We start from the raw sequence: 20,895 nt of genomic DNA on the forward strand, positions 1-20,895 counted from the left end.
GTACCTCTGATGGGACTGGAAAGATATACTTTAGGCTACTGAGCCTACTCCAAATGAGAGGAAGAATAAGAAATGTCAAATAGTTATTCACTAAATGCAGGAGTCCTAAGGATATTACATAATGATATATTCACAGTTGTTAAACATTTCTGTTAAAAGACAGCAAATTAAGATTACAAATTGAAACTGATAGTGCCATCTTCACACATTAATGTAGGTTGCTGGATCAAATAAGCTGTTGAATTATGTAAACATAACAGTGAAAAGCATCCTGAAATTAGAAGTTTTCATTATTATTATTATTTCAACAGAATAATCTAAAATGAACTTCACATATTGTCTGTGAAGAGGGTGTTGTAGGCTCCAGACCTGATTTACTCATTACACTGTTTTCTGAAATACTAACAGACACAAACGTAGCATCTTTCAAGTTGTAATTTAAATGAAGTTGATCTTTCACTTATTTGTCTGCTCCTGGGACATTAATTATTCCATATTAATGCTTTCTAATTCATTAATCTGAATCTGGATTGCATCCAACATGAATGTTAAAATAGCCGCACTGAAAACACTTTCTTTCCCTAGCTGAAGCTGCTGATGGAAGCAATCAGTGCTAACATCTTAACAGGTTGTAGCTGAGTGTAGACTATCCCAGAAGAGACAAGTCAGAGGTCAGTGAAAATATTCTCAGTGAGTAAGATGAATGTTGTGGATTTCCTATTGTGCATTTTGTGGTGCTCTGCAAATACAAAGATAAAAAAAAAACAAATCAACAAGCAACAAGATTAACTGCTGGATGATCATGTTTATGTATAGCACAGTTTGGGGAAGAATATTTTAATAAAATAGTTATTAATTTTCTTTGATGCTCCCTCAGACAACTGAGCTGATAACTATTTCATCTTGTTTTGAGTGTACTTCAATATCCAAAATTAGCTCCTGTTAAATTTTATGTCTTGAAGTAAAAAAAACTTTCTATCTGGACGAAGTGTACATTTCATATTACAGAGAGATTTGGGTTGGTCTAATCCACCAGTATACCATGTATTTAAGTGAAAGCATGAATAATTCTACTTCACACTTCTCTTCCTGAATTTATAACATAACTTCTCCAAATACAGATAATGTCTTTTGGGTACTACAGGTGGTGAATAGCACATATCAAACCATACCTATATTCACAGTGTGCGAGTAAATTCAGGCAATTATACCTATACCAAAGTGTAAAATAATAATACTAAAAGTAAAAGAAAAAAATCAAAGTAAGGAAAATACAAACAGCACTATCAAATACAAAGCTAGTTAGATTATCACAGAAAAATGTCTCATTTGCAATTATAATTTCTTTGTAACTGGCATAGAATAATGAATGCAATCATCACCTCTCATTAAGATCAGCTTTGTCGTTTTGTTTTATTTTCTCTTCATATTTTGCTTTCCCATCACAAGGAACTTTAAATAATCAATGCTAGATGCCTTTGTGATGATTGTTTTGTCCCGAGAGACTGATCCTCAGAGGTTGTTAAGAGACTGAGAAAGCATCCTGCCCTCTCAAGATATCAGAAACAGTTTTGAAGTGTTTGTTTGGTTTGGCTTTTTTAGATAAACATGGTATAGAGGGCTATTTGTAAGCAAGAAGTTTTGTGTGGCATCTGCAGAAGTCATGTCCGAGGGAAGTTTTGAAAAGAGGTGCTTAGCCTCTCCTGCACACCTGCTGAGAACAATTTATTGATGTAAGTTCATGATGCCATTCACTTAAATGATTTGAGCAAAGAGGGGTGAAGCACAGGGTTATCATTAAGAAAGAAGGGACAGACAAGCAAAGACGAACTTCAGAAGGAAAATATAGAGCCAAGAGGGAAAAAGGAGGATTAACAATCATACACTGAAGAGTTAGTCAAAAACTTTAGGTAACACAATACCTGAGGTAAAATGAGACTAAAATATTCTCAATGTAGAAAAAAGAAAAATGAGACCAGTAAAAAAAATAAAAATAAAAAAAATCAGTGTAACTCCTTAGGGGATTTTTCAGAGATTAATTTAATACAGAATCTAAACTTCTAAAATACAGGTGGGAAATAAACATATCAGAGTACAGAGTGTTCAATTAAAGTTTGTGGGAAAATGATGAATGGAGAAAGGATCACAAATGGATGAATGATAAGAACAATGAAGGCCCAAAAGATTTGTGCGGTTTTGTTTTTTTTAATTGGAAGATAAATAAAATGTACTACAAGTAAAAACAGCTGGCAGAGCCATCTTTTGGCTCTGTATTTCTGTAAAAAATTTTGTAAAATGCATATAAACATTTGCTCAATACTGAAGTCAGACTGTTGGTATTATATAATGAAAAGATTACTGTGTTATAGGATGCAAGTAGTTCTTGTATTATGCATTTCCCTTCTACTCCAAACAGCAAATAACATGATGTTAAGTTCACACTGTTTTTAACAGATTCTTTTGTGGTATACGACTCTATATAAAAATGCAGAATTCTACCTTAAGTCAACCTCCTTTAAAACTGAATGTTGCATCCTTCTCAGGAAAAGGATAGTTGAGCTGATATTCATGGAGCATTTCTAAAACCAGCAGAGAATTCACAACTTAATGGGACATTAGAGTACTGCACAAACAGAAGAGTTAGTGCAAGAGCAGCAAAAACAAATGCTCTTGGAATAGGAAAGGATCTTTAAAAGTTTATTTAAGAATATCCACTACGATTAGGTGGTCTCTCAATGTTATTTCTGATAATCTATGCTTGGTCTGTCTTACTTCTGGCAATACTGCTTTCTTGAAAACATTTTTAAAAATGATAATTACAGAAGAAATCTTGAACCTTCTTTGCCTATAGAAGGCCAAAAATAGACTGGAAATAGCACACAGCAGGGTGCAGGCATCCGGCAGAATTACATGATGGTGTTGAGCACTATGGGTACTGAATTTCCATTCAGCTTTTATAATAGGAATATATATTATAATGATGTGGCAAAAGCTTACTGCAGAATCATTATTTCAATTCTATAATTGTAAGCTTGGAGTCACATACAGTTAATGGTAATAGCATAAAGACTATGCTATTACTTGATACTTGATACTAAAACTCCAGATTGGAATTGGTAATAGTTAATTCTGTCCTTTTCAGATGTCATGTTTAATGGCCAGTAATCTTAGTTTCACATAGCACAAGAAGTATTTAGACAGATGTACATGACATAGGTATGTATGCTTTCCATTTTACATGTGTAAGATTATTGTGTAAAGTTAACTCAGATGAAAAAGAAAAAACAATCAGATGAAAATGAACTGCCAGCTGAGAAAGGTGCACAGTGATTACAGCCAATCTAAAATTCCACATAAGAAACAAAGCTGATTAACACACATTAAATAATATATTTGTCTGCCTAAAAGTAGTGGACTGTATTTGCACAAAGACTAGATAATTATTTACATAAGAGTGTTCCACTGATGTGGAAACATATAGGAGCTACCATGAACTTTTTAGTAGTTTACTTCATGAACTTAACAGATTTTTATCTCCCCAATCTCTGAACTGTCTCCAAACGTATTATGAAACAGTACTGCATAAGCTTGCAATTGACTATTCTTACAACTTTTGTATCTTATAATCTAGAGTGTTTAAAAGTTCACATTTGTTGAACACCTGACTTTCGTAACAGAATGGACACATACAGTACTTCTTATGTACTAGGTAGATGACTAAAACAGAAATATCATATGATCTAATTCAAATATTTATAAATATTTTATTTCATATCAGCTAGCCTTTACTACAAAGTTCACTGTAATACCTTACACAGAATGCCATTAATATTAATGTAATATTAATCATAAAAAGGCTATTGTTAGTGGTACCAATATTTAACTTGTGATAACTGCAAAATCAACAGAAATGAATCATAGAAAAACAAAAAGATCAGAATAACATCCATTCATATACCTTTCTAAACTCTGTTTTCAAACAGTATGAGAGCATGGTAGGGGGATGTAAAAGCTTCAATGAATGATCTTCTTTTTCTTCAAATCAAAACAGCTGCACACACATATGTCTTTTATTAAATAATACCCTTTTAATAAATCCAGACTACACTCCAACTGACAGGAAGGTTATCAGCAAGCATCAAACCTGGATGCTTCAGAATCCAAACCAGGGGCTTTGGCATTTTTAAAAGAAGGAATTTTTTAGTGTGTAAGATCAATTATGTGGAGTATGCATAGCATATCCAATATTGAGGATAGTAACAATGGATTTACATATAGTAATTTCATCTAGTTTACTACTTGGTACTGCAGCTTTGAAACAAATTGGATTTGCCATGACCTGAAGTAGCTCTAGCTGTACTATAAAAAGGTTGTTTTTATTCCTATCAGGAAGGTTTCTTCGTTTTCTACTCTAAGAGCTTGCTTCCCTTGTCTCATGGCCTGTGTATCACAAATATGTGACAGATGGTAATAACTGGCCTTGCATAGTGAAAAGAGAATGGTGAAAATATGCTGTTGGGAAATACACCAAATGTACTTTGTGCTGTTGATTGCCTGAAGACTGTCTTCTAGAATTTGCTCCAAACACCAGAAAAAACGTAACAAAGGAGTTAAAAAAAAAATATGTTTGACAATTGACCAAAAATTTCTCCTGACTTTGGAATCTTGTCTAAGTTGGTGATAAAGTGAATCTAGTACCCATTGTAGATATACTGCCCAATGGAGGTCATTAAGTTATTATAGTAACAACTGAACACTATATTGAAGCAGATTATTCAGTTACAGTGAAGTCTGCAGAGCTGTTAAACTGACAAAGTATGCAACATAAACCATTGACCTCTTAGATTTAGAATAGCATAAAAACAGTCTTCAGAATAAATCAAGCCATCTTATATATATAATTTTCTGAGAATCTTTTTAATCACAAGAAACTGAAATACCTCTCCATATCAGCTCGAAGGAATTCACACCCCAAACACAGCTTAGGACAGAGCTTAAAATACCTGTTTTGCCCACAGTGCCCTGGAGTTTCTTAAGCCAGGCTGCAAACCAGTACTTCAGAGACAAAGTTCTCTTAATAAAATCCTTATTGATTTTTAGAACGTAATGTTTTTAGAACCTATTGGTTTTTAGCACATAATAGGCAATGATTGCTTGTTTGTTTTTCAAATAAGCAATCAAAAGATCATGCGTAACTGTAACCCATTGCTCTAAAAGCACTGCCTCCACCTCACCCAAGGTCTCTGCAGGATGTCCCAAAGGTCAAAGAAGTATTGACAATGATTGTTCCATGTTTTAACTTGGAAGCAAAATCACAAATTCGAGGAAATTAATTTCACTGCCTCACATTTAACAAATTTTAAAACAAAATGCAAAATTCATACTCATTTTTTTCCTTCCAAATTCTGAGTATTTACTACTTATTAATATTCCCAAAGCAGCTCTTGGCTGAACCATCGAGGGCAGATTGCTCAGAGGGGGACTTAAAGGACTCATTGTAGATTATTAATGAATTCAAGACTCCCTGTGCACCAGAGTGCTGTATGGGATCGGGGCCATGTGGCTGGTAAGGCTAAACCTCATTGCCAGAGCACATCCCATTTCCCCAGAAGGAACAGAGCAGCTGGGGCATCCCCAGACTCATGACTGTGAGAGATAAGGGCTGACTGAATTGAGCAGGGTGTGGGAGGTCCCAGGGGAGGCCTTGTGGGGACAGTAAAGGACAGTAGTTCCCTCATGGCTCTGATATAAATTTTTTTTGCTGCCGCTATGACATGGACATTTCTGAATGGCTTTGTTGGCTTTAGGTACTTGGGTTTTATTTTCAGGAACATGAAGGGTGCTTCAGACCTCCTTTGTTTAGTTTTTGGAGAGAGAAGCTGCATTCTCTATAGGGGTTTACTCCTTTTAAATTGCAATGAGTAACTACAAAGAATGCCTTGTGTGCTGTGTTATTTGAGCTCAGAACAAACGCAGTAGTTCTAAGTGTGGCTAAGAAAGCCCTTATTTCTCACCAGCTGCATAAGCAATTTTATACTGAATGGCATTCAAAATCCACCAGGCTAATAAAAATATAGATAGCAATTATAGGTGTGATGAAACAGAACAAACTTCATTCCACTTGGGTATTACCGTCTCACATTCATCTCCAAGGGACAGGCTCCAGGTCAGCTTCAGAGCAGCAGAAACTTTAAGAGCCAAAATGTCTTAAATAGCCTAAAAGTAATTCAACAGAGCACCCCACTATATCTTTTCATTCTTATTATTTGAAATCAGAAAAATAAACAACTGTGTTAGATGTCCATTTTAGTATGAACAGTTGTAAGAACGTAGAAACTACACTGCTTGTTCTACTTCTTTTTTTTTCCTCTGCTATTTGGCCTTTCAAAGGCATATAATTACCTCAGAACTTTTGTATTGCCAACTGTTAATCAATCAATATTTATGACAAAACATCAAGCACTGTCTCAGTATTCGAGATTATTTTAAGAATTACTTTCTCTTTAAGTGGAAAATCGATATGCTAACATCTTTGAGAATCACACAGTTTATCCTGTTTAAACAACTTTAAGATACCATCTCTCACTATTCAGTGAACAGAACTTTTGACCCTAGTAGGTCTTTCAAGGAAATAATTAGCTTCAGGAGGTATTTAAGTAATTGAACAGATGAAAATAAAATAAATCACATTTACAGTTCCTTAATCATTTCAGTGACTGTCTGCATTTGAACAATGAAGCTTCCTGACTGATATTTTCACTTCAGAATTTGACAGAGGGAAACTGGAAAATCTGCCATGAAGAGAAAGCATCGACTTGTGGCTGTTCCACACTAATGGCTTCCTTAGGGACTAATAAAATATGTTAGAGCCAAATAAAAAGACTGACCTTTTGTTTAGGATAACAATGAACCTTAGCTGCCAAGTCAAGTCAGACTCATTATTCTAAATGACAAGACAAAACGCTCAAAGCAGAAGTCACATACTTCCCATGAACCTAATATATTATCATACAAGAACATTTAAATTCCTCAGTCCTTAGGAGAATAAATTTGTATGCAGTGAAGCAAGACATACTTATTTGCTAAAATTCTCCCTTCTGACTACTAATTTCAGGAACAATACTGCTAATATTCTAAGAGAAGCTCTGGGGAAAATGTTGATGATACAGCGCCACATAAGATTTCAGATTCATGAAACATGTGAATGTCATGAAAATAGTGGCACCGAGTCAGACTGCACGACTTTCTTGATCGAATTCTCATCTCAAAAAATGCATATAAAAGACTGAGAATACAGAAATCAATATATCAGCTCTCCAGTGTTACTCTAGCCTTTGGGACTTCCTGAGCTGCATAAGTCTGCTACTTAATTGAAAAAACATCACTGCCTTTGGAACCAGACAACTACTAGTTTCCTGTGACACCACCTCCTTCTCCAAAGTGGAAGAGAAAAACAATTACATACACTTTGAGTCATAGACTCGTTAAGGTTGGAAAAGACCTCTAAGATGACGGACATCAACTCAACTGTGTTCCTAAGTGCCACACCTACTCCTTTCTTGAAAGTCTCCAGGGACTGTGACCCCTCCCTGGGCAGCCTGTTCCAATACCTCATCACTCTTACTGAGAAGAAATTTTTCTTAATTTCCAACCTGAACATTTCTTGGTGCAGCTTAAGGCCATTATCTCTCATCCTGTAATTGTTACCTGGGAAAAGAAGCTGACCTCCATCTTGTTACAGCTGCCTTTCAGGGAGTTGCAGAGAGCTCCCTGAGCCTCCTCTTCTACGGACTGAACAACCTCAGCTCCCTCAGCTTCCTCTCATAAGACTCATGCTCCAGATCCTTCACAGCTTCATTGCCCTTATGGACATGCTAGAGGGCTTCAATTTCCATCTTGCAGTGAGGGGCCCAAAACTAAACACGGTGCTCTTGTATCATTATTTCTAATTCAAGACAGAATATCTTTAGTCTTCTTGGCCACCTAGACACACAGCTGGCTCATGTTCAATTGACTGCTGACTGATATCCCTAAGTCCTTTTCCTCCATGCATCCACCCTGCCCCAAACCTGTAGCAATGTATAGTGCTGTCCCTCAATGCAATGGATGATCAAATCACTTCATTTCTTCGAAAAGCATTTGAGAAAGAAAAGGCTTAAAGAATGGTGGATAGGTTTCTCCAGCTTTAGTTAGGAGTGTGAGTCAGATAGCATATTGGATTTCAAATATCCATGATAAAAATATTTTAAAGAGGCAACAAGATTGTAAATTTTATTTATAATTTACTTCATTATTAAAAATAATTGATTTACTAAATTGAAGGAGACTCCCGACAAAAGTAGTAATGCAAACTTTTCACAGACTTTCCAGGAATAAGTTTTTCAGGAGTAGAAAAGCATGACCCCTACAAAATAGATGAACTCTAGGAAAACCAGAGGAAACATTTAACACTTCAAGAAGTCAAGTTCTGTACAGCACTTCAGTTACTTCCTTACTGCATTTATTCACAGAAGTTATCTGCTACATGTTACACAGTCCTTCTGCATCTATTTGAACTGCAAAGAAGAAAATTTTACACATTTCCATGAAGGAATTTCCACAAGATGAAAACAATTTCCACAAGATGAAAACAAACATATTGAAAAAGCCTATCAGTATGTGAAGTAATTTTGGTCTTAAATGATAAGGAATAGCATTATAAATTGTTTGTAATCAGTAAAAATATCATCTCTATCAAAATTTTATCCACTAAGCTTATCCAATGTTTCTATGATTTTTATGCTGTAACACATTTTCTTAACTCAAATTCATATCCCCTGTGGAATTTTTCAGCAGTTTCAAAAGGAAACAATTAAAAGAAGTAGTAACTTACATAGTAAAGACATCAATAACATCTCCTGCAGCTCTTGTCATCTCAAAGTAGGTTTGCAGAATGTTGACAGTTCCTGAAAGTGCTTCATGTCCACAACCACAGAACAGTGCAACACCAGCATACAGCAGTATGGTAGCAATCAAAGATGCATAGGGAATACCTCCCAGGCATTTGATGCAACACTCAAAGCACCCTACAAAAAAAGAAAGAAAGTTGTTTGTTAACATATCAAGGAAAAGAAAAAAAGTTTTTTTTTTATCTTGAGAAATGTTCTGTAAATTGAAGATGGCAGGCCAAAGACAGATTAGATCAGATATAAAAACCCATAATTTCAGAAAATCTGTGAGAGGACACAGGTGAATTCAACTTTTGAGCTTTCTTAGTTGCTGCTTGTCCTGCTAAATGTAGACAGGCCAGCTGATTAACATGGAATGTTCAACACTGTATTATTCCTGGTATAGTTTCATATTTTGATTCAGAACACATTACAATGTGAATATTGGTATAAAACAAATTGACAACTCCTGTTGCTTAGCTATCAGGTTTCTGAGAAGGATCCTCAATAATGTGGAAACCATAGGGAGCATGCAACTCAGTTCCTTCCATCACCATAGAATTTTTTCACCTGTAGATGGTGACAACAGAATTTCTCCACCCCAAGGCACCATTTTGAGAATGTAACCAGTTCTTCATATGTTACTAAGATATCTAATAACCGTAGATGAAGATACCACTGAAAAGGCACTGATTAAGAAATAATTGTAAAAGCTGAATTATCTCCCAGCTTTTTAAATCTTGTGCAACATTTATAGAGCGAGAGCAGTTGTCCTGTGATTATACCAGGCCCATCTTCCCTCTATCCATCAAGTTCTAAGGAAATGCTCAGTTTGGACCAAGGGTTTTCAAGTTTCTGGCACTACCTTGCTCTAGTTTGACAAGCAGTTTCACAAATGCAGCAATCTCTCATTCTGTCAAATCTCAGCTACCCCATAACAACTTTCTCATCCTGTAAAGCCCTGTCTGTTAAATTCTGGAAGGACAGAAAAGGCAGGAATCTATAGCAGGGAGAGGGCAGACAGAATTGTAGCTATTAAGGAAGCTGATCTGGAACAGGAGAAAATCCTGAAGAAAGGCACTGACTCAATAGCTAGACATTTTATTTTCTCCTAATAATTGCTAGCTTGTGCCACAAAAGAGTTAGATAGAAAACAAGGTGAGGCTTGTAGATTTTAAATGGGTGTGTCAACAGCTGCCAATTAAGATGGTCAGCAGGTGTGTGTCAGTGTATTTTAGCATGTTCCCAAAACCTCAGGCTATGCTAAATTATAGGAGTGCCAGAGGTACAGTGAAACAACAACAAAAGTGCAAAAAAAAAACCCCATTTTTAAAATAAAATATACCTTACTCAAAGTACACGTAGCCTCTACATGTAATTCTGTATTTTGTTATGCAGATTTTATTTTATTTTGTTTTATTTTTTTTTTTAGCCTGGATAATCAGAAAAGTAATTTCCTCTGTCTGTTCAAACATTCATTTTCTGCTCTTAATGAGCAAATACCAATCTCCTTATCATATATGCATTTAGCAGCTGTTTATACACATCAAAATCTCAGTTATTCTGGTTTCAGCAGAGACAGTCTTGATTTTCTTTCATAGTGTCTGGTATGATGCTTTGTTTTGGCTTTAGGAGAAAAACAACATTAATAACAAAACAATGTTTCAGTTGCTGTTGAGCAGTGCTGCAAAGAGCCAAGAAAGTTTCTTTTTTCTGAGCTTCTCTTAGTGCCCTGCCAGTGAGGGAGCTGGGAAGGCTCACTGAGATTGGAGGGAACAGAACCAGGACATTTGATGCAAATGGGTCAAAAGGGATATTCCATTTGTCAAAGAGATATTCCATTCCATATGAAATCAAGCAAAACCAACCAACCAAAAAAGCCCCACAAAAAACAAAAAACCCACCAAACCAAACATTAAGGGGAGTTGGCTAAGGGAGCAGGCATTACTCAAGGAGTGGCTGGGCATCATTCAGTGAGTAGTGAGCAATTGCATTGTGCATCACCTGTTATGTGTACATGCATATTTGACTGTGTATATATATGTATATATATAAATATATATATATATATAGATATAGATATATATATATACACACACACATATATTATCATTACTGTTATTTCTTTTTTTTTTTTTTTTTTTTTGTCCTAGTAAAAGGTGTCTAGATGCTTGCCAGGTTAAATCACAACAATTTGGGCCAGATTCAAATATAGACATATTTTAGTTGAATAGAAACCTCTACTGATATTTTGTAAATGCAGATTACCTGAAAAGCAGTGTTCGAACTGCTGAATAATTTCTGTAAGGGAAATAACATAAAACTATACTAAACACGCACAAGACATAATCAGACTTCATAAAGTAGACTAATTTCCAACAAGATATGATGATTCCATCACAACAGAAGCAAAGATACTGTTTGAGACTGGTACTTTCATTTACAAATTACCTTAGCAAGTCATACATCTCCAGTTGCCATAACGCATTTGCATGGTTGTAACGCTGCCCTCCCTTGCAGTATTTTGGCTGAAGGATATATTCTTCTTTCTACTCATGGCACCCTAGTGTGCTGACAGGAGATAGATTTCCTTTTCAGCAGCTTCACAGGGGTTTCAATGTCAAGAGATCACTTTATGTCTATTCAGTGATTGTAAAAGTCCAGAGTTTTATGTCTAGGAAGTCTGTGGGTTTTCCTCTAATGGGAGGTCTTAAGAGACTAGGAAATCAAATGCTTGTGGAGTAGCTAGTTCTGCAAGCAGATAAATTACTCAATCTTTTAAAAATTTCTCATTCCTATTTTCTAAGATTACCCCTAGTGATACCCAGAATTAGTTCCTCAGAGCTTAAAATCCTACACAAATCATGTTTGTGGATCCTGCACTGGCTAATCTACTGTCTAATAGGCATAGAAAATAAGAAATATGTATTCAAATATATATATATATATATATTGAGCAAAGAAGACATGGAAATAGATAGATGTTTGATCACAGAGATTAATGAAAAATGCCCATTGCAGTTTTCAGCACTACACAAGGGCAGAAAAAGCCTTTGGAAATTAGTACTCTATACCTCTTAGCATTGTAAGAAATATTTATGAGAGAGACATGACAGTAAGTAGAGTGACACTGGGAGTGATGTATTAGGGCCTGGAATGTCAAAAATGAAAAAGTAAGCTGTACCTAAACATCCACGGGGACAGATGGACTTTAGAGTGTATTCCTTCATATTGCAATGGTGTGAGGCAGGAAGTAAATAATTTCCTAAAGATTTCATCTTCAGAAACAGGCAAAGTGGAGGCAGAAAGCTACAAGGTAGGAACAAAACCAACTAATATTCTGAATTAGAATAAACATGATTGAGGTGACTTTCAAATATGACTGCTATATTAGCATTATGAGGATTGTTATCTGGAAACAGTAATCTGTGTATTGTCTCCTGAAACTGCTGCATCTGACCCACCTGTCCAGTGTCAGCTGACAACCTGATCCCACAAACTGCATCAAAAATCTCACATAAATAATATTACTTTGGCTCTATTACAGTAAAACATGTACCAAGAAATAGCATAGCAAAGTGATATATATAGCATAACAGAGTGATATATTGTAGTGACTAGTAGAGCTGAACAAAAATAGATGTAATAAAGTGCTGAGTTTTATCAGAAATTAAATCAATATTTTTTTCAATAAAATTTTAAAAAGGTAACTGAAATATTTATAATTTGTGAATAAGAAAAATTGCTTCTGTTCCTATCTCGCATTACAATTTCTCATACTTGTAAGCCTTTGACAGAAACTTGTACAACAGTATATTCTACCAATTGAAGAATTTGTTGATGACTGAGGAATCATCAGAAAATTTCCTGTAAACACGTTGCTTTCAAATAATTGTTTATCCTTTAAGGCCTTGCTGGCTTATGCAGCTCTTCCTCAGGCCTATTACCTTTCTAAATACTTCATGAGTAATGCTGGAGTTTTCAGTGTTGTCAAACCAATTCAAAACTAAAGAAAAGCAATGTGTCAGGAATAAGACGTTAAAATGGATATCGCCCATCAATCGTACACCACAGAAGGTAGTGTGCCGCAGGCTATATTTCCTCTGATTCTTTTTTTCATCTGTTCAGAATGTGAAAATAGATGTTTAATAGCAGAACAATAGAAATGCTATTTTAACTAGCATAATACTATTGAACCAGTACAGAGTGTGACTCAGCTGTACCATGTGTGTATAGAACATGCCTATGTGAGAGAGATAGTCATTCAGGGCTCTGAACATCACCTTCACAAGGTTACTAGAACACAGCCACAAAAATAATTACTAGGAAAGATTTAAAAAAAAAAAAAAAAAAAAAAAAAAAAAAAAGCACACTGCTTTCATGTTTGTTCTGGAAATAAAGAGAAAAGTGCTTTCAAACAGTTCACTCTGCAAAATAAACCTATTTAATCTGATAGATTTCTGCATTTACTATTGTTATGTTTTTTTTCCAATATTTTCCCTCAGGCAAAAGTCTAGATCTGTTGGAACTTTATATTTTTACACAAGCCATAGGAAGCAATCCAAATTAGCATCCTTCTTTGGAACTTCCAATATGAAGAACTGCATCAATCACATTATTTGATAAGTCGTAACACAGATAAAATATAATAATGAAGATGGCAAGACAAGGACTTTTATATTGTGCAGATAAAGTCAAACTCCAAATACTGACTACATTTAGCTACCCAAATAGTGCCTATTAAGGTTGCTTTTCATATATTTACTTTCCAGCCAGCAAAGGTCTCACACACAACCATCCCATCTCCTCATAGTAGAATCCTTACTGTCCATTATTCATAATAATCTTGAGGAGGGAAAAAACTTCTGCTTGAAAAGGCTTATAAAATTTTCTTTTTACTGTCTTTGTCCAGACAAATCTGTTCACAATTCTTCCACTTTATGTTGTTGCTTTTACCAGGCAAGTATTCAAATATGTATCCAGGTACACGAGCCAAACATAACTTCACCTTATGTGTTTATATGATCTCTTCTCTATATTAAGGAAGGAAAATATTAAGATCTTGAGCAGAAGATGAGGTTGTGATTGTGATTTACATACTATTTATGCACACAAATCTTACCACCACAACCATTTCTTTGTTTTCGTCTTAGTGATATGTGGACTCTTTCTCTGCAGACAGCATCCATAACTGATGCATAAAACAAAAATTTCACCTCTGGCCAGGACATTAAATAAATAGATAGACATACAGACAGACAGATAAAAGAGAGATTCAGGACATATCTTTTACCACATCCATTTGTGAAAGTGAAATTTAGTTCTGTGGTATAACCAGATTCAGTAACAATTATGTTACTGTCTTCTAAATAAACTGTTATAGAAAATCCAACCAACCCAGAATTCTATGGAAAAAATAAACATAGAAGAAAACAAACAAACAAACAAACAGTACAGAAGGATCTTCTAGGTTTGTCATTTCTCCCTCACAAGACATTTTCAGCTAGAACTTCTGAGGGGGTCCGTTACTTACCACAGGTAACTACATCTCCAAAATGAGCAAGTACTTTAGACGATCATATAAGACTTAAATGACATTTTTATTCATCTATTTTTCTTAAATAACTTTCTATCTAATATTAGGAAGCAGGACAGCAGAGTAAGAGAATCTTCCTTGCCTTCCATTCCAGGAAGGCATTTTTTATATGTAAATTTAAACCACTAGACACTAGGCAGCTTTCATGACAAATAAACTCAAATATAGTTTATTAGATCATCATAAAACAGATTTAGTTCTGAATTTTGCTAAGCTAGACTTAATCTCATGAACTGAAGCTCTGTTATGTCATATCTGACTTGATAAACACATCCATCAAAACATATAGCTCTGAAAAAAAATGTCAACACATTTTACAGCAGAGGGATTGGACTAGGTGATCCTGTCATTCCTTCCAACCTCAACTATCCTATGATTCTATGAAACAGCGAAGTAAATTAAATTACATGTTCATCGAGCACATGGATGTGCATGTTTTCAGAACCCAGGATCTAAAATCAGTTTTACACATTAGCCACATCTGTAAATAAAGTAGATATTATTTACACATACTACTAATAGGAAGAGAAAACATACTGCTGAATAATGAGGAATATGAGTACCACTCATGATAAAAGACAGAGATTGTCATATGACACAAATTGTATCTTCACTTCATCTTCAAGTTGTGTGAAAAAAACGTTTGCTTGAAGCAGCACATGGTATTTGGAATTTTGAATTGTATTTCATATTTTATCAATGAATCTTCCTTTTGTTTCTGTTCAAACTGTGTTCTGATTTCACTTAAGAAAAGAAGAGCCTGCTGGCATGGAAGCTCTAAACACATCACAGGAGAGAACAACAGGCAGAAACAATCTGATCTGTGCTGATAGTGTCCCAAGTACAGAGGACAGACAAGGCATCTGAGATGCAGCTTAGCAAAGTGGCAAATAGGAGAAAGCATCATTTCAGAACCACTAAGCAAAGACCATTCTTGTACTGCTATCTGGAGAACCTGTGCTGCAGGAACATCCTGTCTAACTGTGTTCTGACTGTTAATAAGGCTCATCACACTCTCACCATTATAGTACAGCTACAGTAAAAGAGAAAACTTGATCACCTTGCCATATGAAACACTAATAACTCAAGTACCTTTCCTCGTCTGATCCTAGAGATGGCTTCTCCTTTAAATTTTGCTTCCATGAGAATATTTGCTGTTAAAGAATTACCCCTCAGGCAGATCAACACTTCCTCCCAACCTGGTGTCATCTGCAAACTTACTAAGGGTGCACTCAATCCTATCATCCACGTCATTGATAAAGATATCCAAGTTATTGACACAGAGAGTTCTTATTCGAAATACAAACGAGTCAGGCATAACACAGTCACTCTTTGTTACCATTAAAAAATATTGCCAGCTGATTTAGAGACATCTGTCACCTTCAATGCCATTCTGAAGTTACAGACACAGGAACGAAGAAAAGTAATTCCATAAATAAGACACAAACAAAGAATTATTTGGTTAAATTTTTTACACTAATAAAATATATCAGTTATTTCAAACTATACATAATTTCAAACGTTTTGCCTACATTTTATGTCATGTAATTTGGATTTGTATAGTGAATAAATTAGTATAAATTTTTATGGTGAATAAATTGTCATTGGTAAATAGGTTATAAACATTCATGTGTCAATAATGCATGCATAATGATTGAAATTGATTTACATGGCTATAACCATGTGTTTTATCTACTCGAAACAATAACAGTTTGTAAGAGCTCTAATTCAAAACACACTGAATTGTATCACTAGCTTTAAAACAGGAGTAATGTTACAGATGAAACTCTAAAAATTAAGTATCCTTTTCATCCCTCTCATCTGGAGTTCATAAAACTCACTCCACCTCCTCATCCTTGAGCAAAGCTGTTTCTCCCAAATGGAAAACTACTACAAGAGATGTAACGAAATGTAATCCTACAGCATCTCTTTTCTCCTCATTCACAAATAGGCTGAGTTCCACTGGGCTTTAAGCCACTTCTTTTTTTAGTGCATCATCCAAATCTTGCAACTCAAAGAACATTTCTCCATATTTTTTTCTGTGAAGTCATCTGTTTAATTGGAATAGTCCACAAACCTTTTATGTATTTAAAATTTTCTCATTTTAGTAAAGGTAGCATCTCCCTTTTTCTGGTAACAGAACAGAGACACAGTCAAGGTTACTTGCAAATGAGCTTCCATCAGATAGCATAATTTTCAGAATATCTATTTATATCTTTAATATATATATAATCAAAGCACATTTTACTGATGTCAGTTGCAGTTATGTGTACTTAACAGTAAGGAATCATGAAAATACAAATAGACTTTGTGAATACTTGTTCTCAGCAGCTGTTCAGGACATACAAGAAAGAGCTATATAAAGATAATACAAAATATTCATCTCCCTTAAATGATCTGTTTCCTTACAAACTCTTCCCATTGGATAGGGTATGTATGTTGTGTAACTTTTTTCTGACAGCAATGGAAAACTCAAACTCAAAATTCCTAGTACCTTTGATAGTTAATAACTAAAAATTCCTTTTCCTTGGTATCACATAACTTATGCTCCTTATTCCACATCTCATGCAACTTCTGAGCCCATGTTTTCCACTGCTTTTATCTTAAAAGCTTCACTTCGACTTTTTCTGCTACCTTTATTTCTAAGCTGTTCCCACCCAGGCTACTTCTATCCCCTTGAACGCATATTTGCCTGAGAGACAAACAACAGAATCTTGCTCATCCTCTTCAAAGCTGAGAGAGAGAAAGCTCATCTGCTGTGTGGGATGAGTAGTGGGAACACAGTTTCACCTCCCTCTTCCCCTGATATCTTTGTCTGTATACCTAATTCCACCATTTCTTGAGGGCATAAGAAAGAAAGCAATTACATTACTCAAGGAAACAAGCATGCACAACTTGTATCTATTACTCCAAAGGGCAGAATAATTTCAATTAAAACTGGGAGAAAAAAAAAAAAAAAGAAAAGTTGCATAAAAAGCTCCTGTCTGAAATTTTGACTATTCAGTCTGGAAATAAAATCATCATCCTTTGACTAAAGGAATGTATCACTTTGTGCATGTCTGCCGTTTCAACACCTCAGGAAGAAAAAGGATGAAGAAACAGATCAGTATGTTACATGCAACATGGCAGAAAGGTTTCTGAATTGTTTTTCAGTCATGGATTGATTTTAATTGAGCAAGGTTCAAGCCACTAGAAAAGGGAACAAAAATTCAACTCCCCCAGGGATTTAATCAGTTTCCTGACCTAACAAAATTCATCCAAACAAATGATGGAAAAAAATCAATTTGCAGTAAATGATGCCATCAGCGAACAGCCCTAGTAGAGTCACTTTTTGAATAGATACCCAGTTCCTACTGGCCAAGTCTTGGAGTGGCTGCAGGATACATGGTCAGAGAGGCACCTGCATATATACAGTCCATCTTAAAAGCTAAATATTTAGAGTAGCAGCAATACTACAAGTTTACCTAAAATTTAAAAACTAAATAAATATTTGAAATTAGCTTTAACACTGAGTGCATAAGCACACATACAAGTTAGAGGCAAAGCCTTTTCTCCTCTCTTTCTTTCTTTCTTTCTTTCTTTCTTTCTTTCTTTCTTTCTTTCTTTCTTTCTTTCTTTCTTTCTTTCTTTCTTTCTTTCTTTCTTTCTTTCTTTCTTTCTTTCTTTCTTTCTTTCTTTCTTTCTTTCTTTCTTTCTTTCTTTCTTTCTTTCTTTCTTTCTTTCTTTCTTCCTGCAGTTTTCATTTCCAGACCTATATTTCACTGTGATATGTTTTAACCATAGGCATTTGTGTGACAACTGTAGGTAAGAAAAAGATGTGCAGCACCGAGTCGCTAGGAGTGACATAAGCTAGAAGATTCTTTATAAAATATCCAATAACACTCAGTTTTATTCTGATGTTTGAGTAGGAATTTCTTTGCAGGTGGAATTACCTTAAAACAACAACAAAAAACATCCTAACAGAGAAACCCAGGCTAAGTATGTCACCATGATTTTCTCTGATATAGTGCAGACAAGAGTTTTCCATAATTTTTGCTATTTAGACTAATGAAATTAATTTTATCACCAAAGACAGGGTTACTTGTCAATAGATTTCATACCTGCAATAGAATAAATATAATAGTGCTCTTTTATCAGATCATACCTAACCTCAGGTTCTTTTCAGCTAGGATTCCCTCCTTTCATCTAGAGAGCCCACATAAATAGATTCACAGTGCCTGGCTTCTCCAGTATCCCTGATTATCTTATTTATCTACACAGCTGTTTTCCATGGATTGTGTACATTCTGAGCCTATGTATTAAGGAAAAAAAGTGAAAGGACTGTGAAGAAAATAGGACACAGACAGGGGTTGAGGGAAAAGCCACTGTACTTACACATGAAGAATATATGGTTGGAGAACAAGAACGAAAACCAGATGATGCAAGTTAAACTTCAGGCCCTGTCTTCCAATGAAACCCTGTGTTCAAAACCTCATGACCTGTTTTGCATACCTTGTTTTAGACCCTGAAAAATAAAGAGTCTAGATAAAAACATATGAGGAAGACAAGAAAGGGAAAATATATTCTTGATTTTTTTTTAGGAGGACTACATTCACTTTAACATCCACTGTACAAAACTTTGTTAGAATTTTTCAAAAATAATTCAAATACAATTCTGTGGCAAGGTCACAAGCTAAATTCAATCTAGTTGAAAACCCAGTAAAGATACTGTAGTTCTGCTTTTAATTTTCGTATTTAATGATTTTCTTACAAGATCCCATCCTCTGGCTTGTCCATACGAATAGTGATGCTATGATACCAAAGTACTTCAGTTTTGTTTTGTTTTTTAGTAAATTATGGAACATTAGCCTACATCATTTTAAGATAAACTAAGTCTGTTGGAAACATGTAACAACATTTTTTATACTGCTTTGCAGATCAGGATAGAAGATTCTAGAATGTAGAAGGCAAAGTTTGTCACCAAGATGTTGACACCACTATGTTGGAAAAAGATCTTGCTTCACATTTGTGTCTTCAGCTTTAAAGAAGGGCCTGCTGATAATCTAAAAATATCTGACTTTTGTTTTCATACTAACTGGTATTCTTATCAATTTTTTTCTAAATAAATAAATAAATTTTTTTGCTGAGATATATTTCTTTGATTAAATTTATTTTACAAAATTTCCTTCTGTCATTTCTAGACTGGAATATCTGCTAAAAAGTATGGTAACTGCAGACCACTTGGTAATATGAAAATGCAAATCTCAGATGGCAGGTATTTATTGAGTTCTTGCCCATGCAAGAAGGAATGCTACACAGATAAAAAACGTCTAAAGTTTAACAAGGAAGGGATCAGAGATGGTGTCAACCTAAATAAAAGGAATGTAGTTTACTACACGAATGCAGCATCAAATAAGAGTATGAAATCCATAGAACTGCACAACTTGAGAATAGGATGTTTTTTTCTTTTTTTTTTTTTTTTTTTTTTACTATATCTATAGATCTCAAGCATAGATTTGCCATTAGATCTCAGATGTTGATATGCACTATGTTTTTCATAAATGACAAATTTTGATGGTTTATGTTATGCCTAATTAAAACAATGTTGACAAAGTCTATACTTTCAAACTAAACTGCACCTCCTAAAAGATGTGAACAAAGGATAAAACTATTGCAGTCTGAAAAATAACTATTCAGTCAATGTTTTAGTCAAGGAACTGCTGCAAAACAACTCAGTGTCATTTTAAGATTCTTGTCCAGACAAACGCCATCAGTACATAAATGATTTAAACAACAAGTAATTGAATAGACAAAGAATTGTGATATTTCTTTAAACATGCAGAACCCAGATGAGTTCATGCAACACATTCACCTATAATTAATTCGCTATTCTTCCTTATCTCCACCCAGTCACAACCCAGCTTTACACATTATTTTCTAGACTTTCTCCTTCAAGCTCAAGCATTAGGATTTTCTTTCTACGTAGATGGAAAGCACTGCTTTCTTACTATTTCTGAATTTTAGCTCATCTGCCAAGGTTGAAGAATGATGTGGAATAAATGAACACCTGCTCTTGAGAAGGAAGCCATCTCAAATGCCAGGCTTTGGCAAGATGACAACAGAATGAGCATGCCACCCAGAAAATCTGTGCTAAGGGCCTCTTGCCAAGGCATTTGTTCCCAGTGAAGTACAGGTTAAAATTACTGTCAATAGTTTGTTTTTGGTTTTAGAAGACAAAGAATTGAGTAGAACTCATCCAGTCTGTGCATATGTCACAAAACACTAATTCGAAAACTATACGTTTAAAGAAATTTTGCAAATATATGAATAAAAAGATGAAATGTAATTCCCTTCCACTACTACTTAAAAGCTAGAAAATAACTCATTTTCATT

At 34.9% G+C, this 20,895-nt stretch overlaps 1 protein-coding gene across 3 annotated transcripts in view; it reads right to left on the bottom strand.

Annotated features, from left to right (window-relative positions):
* GPM6A (glycoprotein M6A) overlaps positions 1-20,895 on the bottom strand; it is a 133,935-nt gene that overhangs the window by 17,024 nt on the left and 96,016 nt on the right. For all 3 annotated transcript variants that reach the window (XM_015861784.3, XM_015861783.3, XM_085545130.1), the window contains one exon: positions 8,873-9,065. In XM_015861784.3, the coding sequence (XP_015717270.1) occupies positions 8,873-9,065 (193 nt within the window). The remainder of the gene's footprint in view (positions 1-8,872; positions 9,066-20,895) is intronic.

The sequence above is a fragment of the Coturnix japonica genome, chromosome 4 (genome assembly GCF_054131305.1).
Source record: "Coturnix japonica strain WE chromosome 4, WE-NBRP24, whole genome shotgun sequence".
Taxonomy (NCBI): Eukaryota; Metazoa; Chordata; class Aves; order Galliformes; family Phasianidae; genus Coturnix; species Coturnix japonica.